Source organism: Phacochoerus africanus, chromosome 3 (genome assembly GCF_016906955.1).
Source record: "Phacochoerus africanus isolate WHEZ1 chromosome 3, ROS_Pafr_v1, whole genome shotgun sequence".
NCBI classification, from domain to species: domain Eukaryota; kingdom Metazoa; phylum Chordata; class Mammalia; order Artiodactyla; family Suidae; genus Phacochoerus; species Phacochoerus africanus.
Window position 1 is genome coordinate 194,021,952 of NC_062546.1, and position 12,263 is coordinate 194,034,214.

Genomic DNA, 12,263 nt, shown 5'->3' on the forward strand with positions numbered 1-12,263 from the left:
AGACCAACATGAGAATGCCTCCCGCTAGGTGCTTCTGCACCCTGATGCTCAGCAACAAGCTGGCGATGGGAGAGGCTTGCTTTGAGTCAGAGCCTGTACCATAGAGAAGCAGTCTGATGGGAGTTAAAGTAGAAGCACGAGGGGCCTTAAGCTCTAGTCCCGGGCATGGTCATGAGAGCCAACAACTGCCCACATCTGCTTCCATCTGCCAACAACTGCCCACATCCATTTCCATCTGCCAAGTTGATGGGAATTCTAAGATGCTCCTGCATCCCGGCGGCATCTAAGGAAAGGAGCAGCACCATCCTTTGCTGGGACTTTCTCATACCTCTTGGACCATCAGGGCCAGGAGGTCCCTGGTCTCCAGGCACACCTGGGTCCAGAATGTCACCCTTAAGAGCTCTTCCTGGGGCACCTGCAGGACCAGGTGGTCCAGCTTTCCCTGAAGAGGGATGTATCCAGATGTTAGTTTCATCGCATTTGGAAGGTTTGGATTTAGTTCTTGAGGGAAGGGCAAAGTATGCTGCTTCTTACCTGGGGGTCCTGGGGGACCTGGGGGACCTTTTTCTCCAAAAAGTCCTGGAGGAGAAATTCCTGGGCTCCCAGGGTCTCCTCTCTCCCCTTTTGGCCCAGGTATTCCCATAGGACCAGGCGGGCCCATTTCATGCAAACCTGAATGAGGAAAACAGCATTAGCACCGCATCTGCTCATGTGTCCCTGTTGTGGGGCCTGGAAAGGAACGGCTTCCAAATAGGCACGTGACAAGGAGGCAGGTGGTTCTGCTAAGACCAACCGCTGGCTGCAACCATGATCTAAATGGCTGCATCCTCTTCCTGGTCGCCGCCTATGCTCCTATGACTCATTGCCCTTGTCAAATGGAGCTTTGATTGGTTTTACGGCTATTTCCAAGATTTGAAAAACGGAACCGCTCAATGACAATACCAACGCTTCAACCTCTGCAATGGAAAGAGGGACGTGAATGAGCCCCAACAATAAGGGATTGCAAATAAGCTGGTTTGAAATTTAAGGTAGGAACTGGCAAAGAAATAGAATAGCGTGCAGTTTCACGTTGAAAAGGCAGAACTTCACTGGTTTCCTGGAACGGGCACCCATTTCACCAGACTCTTCAGTTTGGAAGAGCCACTCACTGAATCCTAAGGGACCTGAATGACTTCTTGATCTTCCAAACTGTACAAAGGTTTTCTGTCTGTCCCCTGACACAGGTTCCCCAATCCAACAGCACAATTTGGTCCATTCCCCGACAGTCCCTCAAATCTGCATGTCTGATTCCAGCTGCCTGGTCTGAGTGGAAGCTCTTTTCTGAGAAAGGAATGCAACTCACGTGCATTCTATTAACATAACAGAATGAGCTAAGATGTTGATGATTAGCCTATCTGTGATATCAGAAATGACAGCAATTTGTCCAGGTAATTTGTTTGAGCAGCAGGCTATTGAAGGATGCTAGAAGTACTAATTAGACCTGCATGGTTGTACTTAGCATTCCTACGCGTCAAATAAAATCTCAACTGTTTGTTATTCAGAATATTTTAAAATCTAGCTTCACCTAAGCATTTATTCAGAGTATTTTTAACAGATGATCACAAGCAGTATCCAAAAAAAGGCACTGTTGGGAGTTCCTGTTGTGGCCCAGTGGTAATGAACCCAACTAGTATCCATGAGGATATGGGTTTGATTCCTGGCCTCGCTTAGTGGGTTAAAGATCTGCGTTGCTCTGAGCTGTGGTATAGGTTGCAGACACAGCTTGAATTTGGCTTTGCTGTGGCTGTGGTGTAGGATGGCAGTTGCAGCTCGGATTTGACCTCTAACCTGGGAACTTTGATGTGCCGCAGGTTCGGCCCTAAAAAGCAAAAGCAAGAGAGAAGAAAAAAAAGGCACTGTTAACCAACCAATCCTCAAATTGGGTTTTCTCAAGTGTCCTTTTTATATAAGGAGTAAGACAGTTCCAACATTGTGTTTCTAGGCTAAACCAGAGTCTTAGTTTGGCACCCAAATCTTATGTAGGGTGAAAATGCTAGCGATTCTCACGCAGCCTCTTGCAAAGGGTTTTCTCTTACCTGAAGCTCCTTTGCTTCCTTTCTGGCCCTTTAAACCATGCAAGCCATTCAGGCCAGGCGACCCAGAAGGACCTGAAATACATCACAGGCCTGTGACCCACAGAGAAGAGCAGCTGCTCAAGTTCTCTGGCTGCACTTTACAGGGACCTCCAGTGAGATGGGGACAGATTCTCCAGGTGGGAACCATGAGCTCTCACCGTCTAAGTGTCACTGTCAAGGCGGAATCTGTGCCAGAGCTCATCATGTAACATGTCCATTTGATCGACATTTTTCTATTAAGACAGCTTAACACATACCTTTCTTTTGGTTTTAATATATGGCTGTGACTTTACAACCATATCATGACCTGATCTCTTTCTCTCTCTCCAGCTGGATACAGTCTAGAATTACTGAATCATGGTATAGGAAATAACCTCCGATCGTAGAACAATAAAGTCACCCTGGACAAGTAAAGAGACTGGATGGGAGCAAACCCGTCTCCTTCCTCCCAGGCTCAGCATCTTCCCATTCCACACAGTCTGCAGATTCTAATTTCTCCAGGATCTAGTCAGGTAAGACTATGAGCACAGGTGGGGCCCTCGGCTACTGGGAAATAACATGCTCTCCTGGTTTTTTTGTTTGTTTGTTTAAGGCTGTGCTTGTGGCATACAAATTTCCGAGGCTGGGGGTCGAATCAGAGCTATAGCTGCTGGCCTACACCACAGCCACAGCGAGCAGGATCCAAGCCACATCTGTGACCTACTCCACAGCTTGCAGCAATGCAGGATCCTTAACCCACAGGAGCGAGGCCAGGGATTGAACCTGCATCCTCATGGGTACTAGTCAGGTTCTTAACCTGCTGAGCTGCAACAGAAACTCCTCCAGATTTTTTTAAGCACTATGCTTGCTACTCAGAAAGAACAGACCTGCAGGTCAGGTGCGCTGCGGTGATTTCTTGGCCACCGCTTCATTCAAAGAGAACCATTCTGATGCCTCTTCATAGAAACCAAATTTATTTCACACTGATTGCTGAGATCTCCATTTTCTGTGATTAGAGGATCTCATCGTCTTTCAGCTATTGTCAGATGTCACCATAGTTCTCTGAGGAAACAGCTACTAAAGTGACTTTACATTAGTTGTCACTGAACAGCTATAAATCTGCAGATGGATACATATATAGATATTTATAATCCATAACACATATTATGATACATACAGCTGATATAATATATAATGATACATGTAGCATACATGTATCATTATCTATATCATATTATATATTATAGGGAGGAAGTAAAGGGGAGGAGGGAGAGGGGAGAGGGAGGAGGCAGATAACTAATAGGTACAGAGCATCTCCTGGCTGCTAAGCCTTCTGCCAAGTGCTGGCAGATGTGGGAGAAAGAATCTCCTCAGCCCTTGGCCAAATCTGGTAGCCTTCCTGCTGCACTAATAGATCTTCTGTCCAGTAACTGTTCTTTCTCATCTCAGGCTAAAACCCCTCGGCGCACAGTCCGCCATTCATTCAGTTTGTTCGCACCCCTCGATTTTGTGGCAATCCTCAGCTTATGACGAACACCCAGAAGGGCCTCTCTCCTACCCCCAGGACACCTACATAGAGCTCCCGCAATGCCCTCTGCTGGTGCCCATCCCACTCTGTACAAGAATCCTGTCTATGGTGGTGGGTTCACTTTGAGTAAATTAATTGAGTGCAAGATCAGCTCTTATTAGTCTCTCTATCCCCCCACTTACTGTATCGCCTGACACAGTAGGTGCTCAATAAACGTTTGTTGAATGAGTGAGTGAGTGAATGAGCACGCGTGGAAGAGGGAGGGTGAGGGATGGAATGAGTGGAGAGAAAGCTATAAAAAAGCATGGACTCCCATTTCTAATTGCATGTCACATCCTTCATTGATAGATTTATGGGAGGACTAAAATTTGGAGAAGTTAGAGCTATTTGTATATAAATAATTCAATTATTTATAAATATATAAATATATTGAATAATATATATTAAATATATTGAATGTATTTATGTTCAATTATTATCTCTTCATTAAAGCAAGTCTCCTGTAAACTTTTTACTGGATGATAGGACAGTTGGTTGGTTCCATTTTATTTTTTTATCATTAGTGAAAACAGTTCTTCTATCTCTAATATCAAAATGTTAGTTTGGCATGAGTGAGCTTTATTCTCTTGCACCCCAAAAAGGGGGGGTCTACCCTCATTTTCCCTAAAACTCTTATTTCCTAACTACTTTGATCGGTTCTGGCTGAGTTTATTTTCCAATTCTCTTTCCCATTTATGAGCAAATGTTTCCAATTTGCACCCCAAAAACACACAGGTCTTCTTCACCTGCCGCATCTGGATACGTATTGCCATCTATCTGAAATGAGAATACATTTGTGTGTGTGTGACATCTCTGCTATTTCAATGTGTTCTGATCTCTAGCTGAAGCCCCCAAGATGGATGGTTCGGGGGACTTGGCTGGGGGTGGAATATCTCAGCTTCTGCCAACTCTCCATTGTCTCATCAACACATCCAGATCCTGTACTGTCACAGCCCAGCCCCTTGTCATTGTTGAACTGGCCGACCCTTATCTGACCCAATGTTATCTTTCTAAATTGAATGCAGCTACATCTGGGTAGGGCTTTGAGGGCCATTTTTCCTTTCTACTGAAAGCTTTTTATCAATCCCATCTCTAAATCAGAAAGTTGTTCATGCATAACATATAGACAGGGCAGATGGGAGCCAATGAGAATCACGAAGCGCATTCCTTGGTAATGAGGCTGTTTTATTCACCTCTCTAGTTGTCCTCTGGCTGAACATCATTTACGTCTGCATCTTGCTGCAGGCCCCGGGCCCCTTCCCCTGGCGAGAGACTCCAATCTCCCACCCCAGCCAGCTTCCATCTGTGTCAGCCAGCAAACCCTGTGACCGGATTCCCGCCCTGAGGTTTTCTTTTGTTCCGAAGCCTGAAAATACTACTCTATGTCCAGGGGCCTTTCACAGGTTTATGAGTTTAACACAGGGTGACCAACTCATCCCTATTTGCTGGAGACTTTCCCAGGATCGAAAAGTCTGTGTCCTGAGCTTCTCCATCGCAGGCCAACCAGGACAACTGGTCACCCTAACTAGACAGCTGCTGGGGAAGAGAGACCTTTCTTTGTGACTATAGGTCATGGCTGAACACAGTGGAGAACTTAGCAAAACAGATTCTGAAATAAGACTGAATTCTTTTTTACTGCAGAAGATACACAAGTGCCTTCTCAGGGGGCCGCACGAGAGCCTAAGATATGGTCTCCTATCCGCAGAGCTTCAGTCCCCAAATGGACTTAGTGACGGGTGCTGACAGGCAGTGGGGAACAAGAGAGAAACAATCCTGACTTGACAGAACAAACAGGCAATTACCTCAAGGCTGGTAAGTGCTTCGGGGGAGGGGCGGGAGGGGACACTGGCTGTAGAAAGGGGCAGAGGATGTTTCCCTGGTTTTCATAGCTGTGAGATGCCTGGCAATTCTATGCCGGTAAAAGACATTCCAAGGTGCTTTTTTTCTTATGAAATATCATACTTGCCACCAAGCAAAACAACCCAGACAATATCCTTTACAGTTTTCATGCTGGCGATAGCTGTGTTTAGGTTTTCAAGATTGCACTTTTATGTGAACATCTAAGTAGCTTCATTGCCTTCCTTTTAGAGGCAAAGTTACTAGAAAATTTAAATCTAGGACTCAAGCCATTTTTACCTATGTTGAAGTTAAAGTTTAAATCCAACTGAACACAAGCAGGACTCAGAATCCATATGGCCTGTTCTAGCAAGCAAACAACTCTGAGTTCAGCAGATGGCTTGTTCAAACAAAATAATCAGTCCCCTTGACTTATTTAGAACATACTTCAAATATTTAGTTTCTCAGTTCAAAGTGTTTCTGCTGGAGTGTGGTTCATTTTTCTATCAGCATGATAAAACTGCAACAATGGATTTATATCGTAGATTTTTTTCATTCCTAGGAATGTATTTCACTGTTTCTTTCTTCTTTTTTTTTTTTTTTTTTTTTTAAAAGACTGACTGTTCACTGGGCTGTTTGCAGGGAAACAGTGTCTCTGCATGGTCAGGAAGCACCACTGCAGCATCTGTCTGAGCATTAGTAGGAAGATTTGGGTTGATATATTCATTTCCTCACCTTCTCTTCTTAACAAACTTATTTCATAACACAAAATTATGACGTTGTGGGAGATAATAGCAAATTCATTAGCTATTAGTTTTTAAATAACATATCATACTGAAGTTATGTGATGAATGCACATTAATTCAAGGCAAGGAAGAAATAGCAATCGTAACAAAAATTTGGTCATTTTAATCAAACTGGGTGTATATAATGGCACTTGAAAATCCTTGCCATTTTAGTAAATTAGGAAGGTCGGAAGAAGCAGAGATGTAGGAGAAGTAAAATAACAGGAAATGTTTTCTTTCGGTTCTTTACCAATTTTGTCCTCCAGATGCTCAAAAAAGCACCAAAGAGTACCCCACCAGGGCTGGAGGGACTGTCAGAGACAGGAAACTGCCCCCAATAAATAGAGAAACTCTTAAAAAATAAAAAAATTATCATTTTGCTTGGAACCCTAAATTTATCACCAGTCACTACACTTCACATTACTAAAAATGCCCACAGAGAGGAAGAAGAACAGTACCGAGATATCGTGGCTTGTGATGGGAACGTTTTCCTGTTAACCTATTTGGCTGCGTAGAAATATGTAAGTTCACCCGTTCTTCAAAATAAATGGCTTTTCTCTTTGCAGAGGTACCAGGTAACATCTACTACACAGCTCCTTGCTGGAAGACTGGAATTATTTGAAATCTAGCTCCTGAGGGATGAGGTGAGAGGGTGAAAAAACATGACTTGGAAACAATAAGTGGATTAAGCCCCAAAGAAGGGATATCCAATTCTTCCGAGAGGAATTACTTTTTCTGTTACCAAAATGTCATGTATGTTTGAATCAATGAGCAGAAGCTAAGTGAGAGGACAGGGAGGAAGGAGCTAGAGGGGTCTTGGTTACAGAAATCTACCCCGGAAGGCTTAACCCTTCAACGGTTGATTGACATGCAGACAGACCCTCAAGCTTCACAGCGACTAGTTCAGTTGTTCATTCTTGTCTTTTTCCATTAATTAATTAACCTATTTTTATAAATAAATAAATAATAACGATAACCAAACAACAGACTTATTGGGAATCTCCTGGTGCCAAGGATATAAAAATGGTTCTTGCTTTTTAAAAAATTATACTCTACATGGTGAGAAAGAGCTCTAAACAAACAACAGAAAGGATTATGCTAGAGGTACATACAAAGTATCCATGGAAAAATGGTTTTTTTCTAAAATGGAAGACATGGACTGAAAAGGAACGAGCAATACAGCTGAATGAAGGGACATGAAGATTGGTTAATAACAAATTGTATTTTTTCTATTCTATTTTATTCCACCACCAGACCTATATTATAACCAGTCTACTATACTTGGAAGGTCCTAGGCTAGGGGTCCAATCAGAGCTACAGCTGCAGCTACAGCTACCACAGCCACAGCCACGAGGGATCTGAGCTGCATCTGCAACCTACACCACAGCTCATGGCAACACTGGATCCTTAACCCAATGAGTGAGGCCAGGGATCGAACCTGAATCCTCATGGATCCTAGTCAGGTTTGTTAACCACTGAGTCATGAAGGGAACTCCCTCAGTCTACTGTACTTTAAAAAGGGAAAAAACTTAACCAGGAAAAAAAATGCTTCTTTCTCAAAGACAGTGAATGCTAATTCCTTCTCTTTGGCATCTCATTCTTTTCTCTTCCTCCTACTTTCCACAATTGGCAAATGTGTATTTACTATCTGTGCCGCTACGAAGCTGTGAGCTCCATGAAGACAGAAACCATGTCTATTTTCTTCAAGCTTGTGTCTTGTGCCTAACACAGAATCTAGGACACAATTAGGAGTTTGACTCTCTGGGGAGAGAGTAAATGAATAAGCCTGAATATTATGGAAAGCGCTGGGAGGAATGCCCTCAAAATGAGGTGCCGGTGGGCATCCTGGGAAAGAGCCAGGCCCCAGAGCGTGTCACTGGGGTGCCTAAAGGCGCTGTGGCCTTGTGTGAGCATCACTGGCCAGAGCTTTCTGATGGGTCGCGGGCTTCCTTTTGACTTACCTTTTATTCCCGGAAGACCTGGTGCCCCTGCATCACCCATGAGGCCCCTTGGCCCAGGGTCCCCCATTTCTCCTGGCTGTCCCTTTGGCCCAGGCACCCCTGGATTACCTGAGGATGACAGGAGGGAGGTTTTGCAGACACCCAGATGATACATGAGTTTCATTAACTGGAAGATCATCTATGTTCTTAATACAGGGGTAATTGGGAATATTGTTTGTTTCCTTTTTCTTCCTAGATCTCCTCACTTAAAGCAGGAGGAGAAAATACACTTCTGAGTGATTAAAGTTACCAAGTATGATTTGAAATGTTCACTTCATGCTGAATTGGCAGGAGAAGGAGCCATTAAAATGTTGTGTTGTATGTGTGCTAGCTGCCTTGAGTCTAAAGGAGAAAAGGAAATCAGCAGCCTGAATGGCAGGTGCATTAGGAAAGGCTGGACGGGGTGCTTTCCCCATCAGATCATCTTTTTGTGCCTGGCATCCTCCTGGGCATGAAACAGCTGTCTTCATTTACTCCCAGACAAACCCTGTGAGATCAGACTAGCTCTAACTTAGAGGTGAGGAATATGAAAGTTTAAGTGACTTGTCCAAGGTCACGAGTCTGGGAAATGACAGAGCCTGCACTGAACCAGGGCTAGGTGAAGGCTGGCTCCTTCCCATACCCCAAGACATAGATGCTTTCCTGGGACGTCTCTAAACTTCTTTTAAGATACCTGGACACCCTGCTGGTCCAGAGGAGCCAGGCAGTCCCGGCCTTCCTGGGGGTCCTCCAGGTCCTGGAAAACCAGGCAAGCCCTGCTCTCCGGGCGTTCCCAAATGCCCTAAGGAAAGAAGGATTAAACACTGAGCAGCTGCAGTTGCCCTTCAAGACAAGGAATCTATAAAACCATCAACTTCAGCTTTCTATCCTCTGCTTGCGTTTTTAGACATAAAATTTTTTCCATTGAAACGATAACATTAAGGAAAAGACTAAAAAAAAAAAAAAACCTATAATCCCACCAACTTAACAGAGCATCTCGTAAATATATAGTAATATGCAAATAAGACCCACAATTTTACATTCTTTTTTGATTGGCATGGTATCAAAGGTAATTTGCCAAGTTTGATATCATTTTCCTAATTGTTGTTTTTAAGCAACTGGCTGATGCTTACTGAGTTACCCCTAATTAAATTAATTAATCTAATTTTCTCTACTATTGGCCATCCAAATTATTTCTAACTCTTACTGTTATGCATAATGATCTTTATACATCTTTAATCAATTTTTCCTCCTATTAAGTTCTTTTCTTAGGAAAAATTCCTAGGAGTAGAATTTTTACAAACAGACTCCGATGTTTTGGGGTTTTTTAAAATGCATTTTTAAATGCTGAAGGGTTTTGGTTCTTTTTTTAATGCACTTTTAAATGCTGAAGTATTTTAAAGTAAATCACAGGCATCTTGGAATTTCATCCCTATATATTTCAGGAGGCATGTCTGAAAAATAAGAATATTTTCCTATGTGGCCAAAATAACATGCTCACAGCCAAGAAAATTAATAATGATCCTTATTATCATTTAATACTCATTCCATTCTCGTGTTTTCTCAGTTGTCCCCTTAATGTCCTTCACAGCTGGTCTGTCCACCTCAAGTCTCATTCCAGAACTACACGCTACGTCTGGTGGATACATCTATTAGGTTAAAAAGAAAAACCTACTACGGTCCCTTTCTCAGGACAGTGACTTGCTGAAAAGTTCAGCTGTTCTTAGTCTTCTAGAACAGACCATGTTAGCATTTGGTTCCCAAGAGAGATTGCCAGTGGTTGGGGTAAATGCCCCACCAACTCACACCACCGCGTGGAACCCACCCACAGCCCCCCCCATCACAACTCCAAGAGCCCCGCCACGTATGCACTGGGGATGTTTTTTAGACTGTTGATGTGTTTAGTAAGGGTGCTAATTTAGTAGGGATGAAATGCTATTTCGGGCTTACTTTAAATGACATGTCTTTGATTACTAGAGGCGATGCGTTCCCCATGTGTTTATTTATAACATATGACTTTAATACAATTCATATCTATAGGATAACCCAATCATCTGGGCTGAAAATGACCATTTGACTCCACAAATAAAATACGCGGTTCTGTACTTACAAACCCATGAGGGCCACAGTCACTATTTATCATAACACATAAGAAACAAGCCTATGTTAGTCTATACCTGTTCCCTGATCAAATTTAAGATCTATGTATTGTTTTATTTCTGAAAATATTCCTGCAGTAAAGATGAGGCAGCATTTCCCCCCCCTCAGATTAAAAAAAAAAAAAACACTGAATGATTAAAGGCTTGCCTCTTCAACTGCAGTCGTATTAAGAACAGAACTTTTGAGTTAACCTGTATTTTCTCTTTGAAATAAAGGAGGGGCGGTAGAACTGAACCCTCTATAATCATATAAAATCCTCTGAGACAGGCTTAAGGTCTATGCTTTCTTGTTAGGCTTGTTCAAATTCAATGCATCTTTCTGCAGTCAATGGAAATTGCATGTTTAGCTTAACTCCATGTCGGTGAATAACATATGATGTAATTTTAAAATCTGAACCTGAAGCTATACCATTTGGGAAAGGGGACAGTTTAAATGGTGATAACCATCGGAGACCAGGGGAAATGACACCGAGGCACTTTTTCTTTAAAAAGTTAGCCTGCATGTAAAATACCTCAGATTTATGATTTTTAACTTAACATATTAAGTAATAGCAAAGGCCTCCACCTTGGACCACTTTCAGCTTATAAAATCTTACCACCCTAAGGGTTTACAAAAAAGTTCCAGTAAGTGCAGAAAATTGTCTTAATGTTTTGCTGACCCGTGATGACGATGATGAATTACAATGTATATTTGTGTAGCAATTTTTAGCTTATAAATTGCTTTCAAGGAACCTCATTTGATCCGCAGGACAACCTGTAACACGCATGGGGCCGGTTTACAGGTGAGGAAGCAGCGCAGAGATGAGAAGCAACTTGCCCAAGACCACACGGTCAGTGATGATGGAGGCTGACCAGTGATTTTTAAACCCCTCATTTTTCTTTCTGAGCCCTCCGTCTTTATGCACATCCACAACGCTAAGCTCCAAGCTATTTTCCCCTGCAAATGTACACGTGGGCTGTACACTTCAGTTAAAATATGACTTTATCCATTTGACCATGCCAGAGGTTAAAGACCCATACAAAAGAGAGTGGAGAAGGAAGTGTGTTGCCAGTATAACAGCGTGTTTTTCTGTTAGACTTCCGTTTGAGCCATCTTATGGTATAAAAACCAAGAAACAAACTTTCCCCGAAGAGTTCTGCTCACATATTCTTTCCGTTGTGTAGAAGGAAACATGGCTACTGCCAAAGAGAATTATAAGATGATGCACAAAACAGTGAAAATGAGGGATCGGGAGCTTGGGCTTATCAGACACAACTTAGAATAGATTTACAAGGAGATCCTGCTGAATAGCATTGAGAACTTTGTCTAGATACTCATGTTGCAACAGAACAAAGGGTGGGGGAAAAATGTAATTGTAATGTATACATGTAAGGATAACTTGATTCCCTTGCTGTACGGTGGGAAAATAAAAAAAAAAGAAAAAAAGAAAATGAGATGCTTTCATTTACAAGGGACACAGCATCTAAATACAAACCTGGTCTCTAGCCTGGCCATTATCAGCGGAATGAGACTGGGCATCCCTTACTGAACCAATCATCTGTGGTTAAACATTTGTTCATTCAGGCAATGGATATCCCTGTGCACGCATCTCTGTACATTGATCTGATTAGTGACTTAAGATCTGTTCCCTCAAGTGGAATCAGTAAAAGGATGTGGCTCTTTAGTCAGCTGTGGGTCAACTAATGTAGCCACCTCAGCCTCTACTGGAGAACAAGAAATCACTAGCCCATCCTGATCTGTTCTGAGGGATTATACATCAAATGCTAAGGATTAAACAGAGTGCTGTTTTGCAAAAACAGATTCGCTGTTGATGATGAGGTTTTACTTTTTTTTTTTTTTTGAC

The 12,263-nt window shown here is 42.6% G+C and overlaps 1 protein-coding gene across 3 annotated transcripts in view; it reads right to left on the reverse strand.

Moving 5' to 3' along the window:
• The window catches only part of COL4A4 (collagen type IV alpha 4 chain), a 139,802-nt gene that overhangs the window by 23,603 nt on the left and 103,936 nt on the right, over positions 1–12,263 (reverse strand). For all 3 annotated transcript variants that reach the window (XM_047773662.1, XM_047773663.1, XM_047773661.1), the window contains exons 36-40: positions 8,955–9,062; positions 8,243–8,350; positions 2,076–2,147; positions 535–672; positions 329–442 (exon numbers count right to left, since the gene is read on the reverse strand). In XM_047773662.1, coding sequence (XP_047629618.1) covers positions 329–442; positions 535–672; positions 2,076–2,147; positions 8,243–8,350; positions 8,955–9,062 — 540 coding nt within the window. The remainder of the gene's footprint in view (positions 1–328; positions 443–534; positions 673–2,075; positions 2,148–8,242; positions 8,351–8,954; positions 9,063–12,263) is intronic.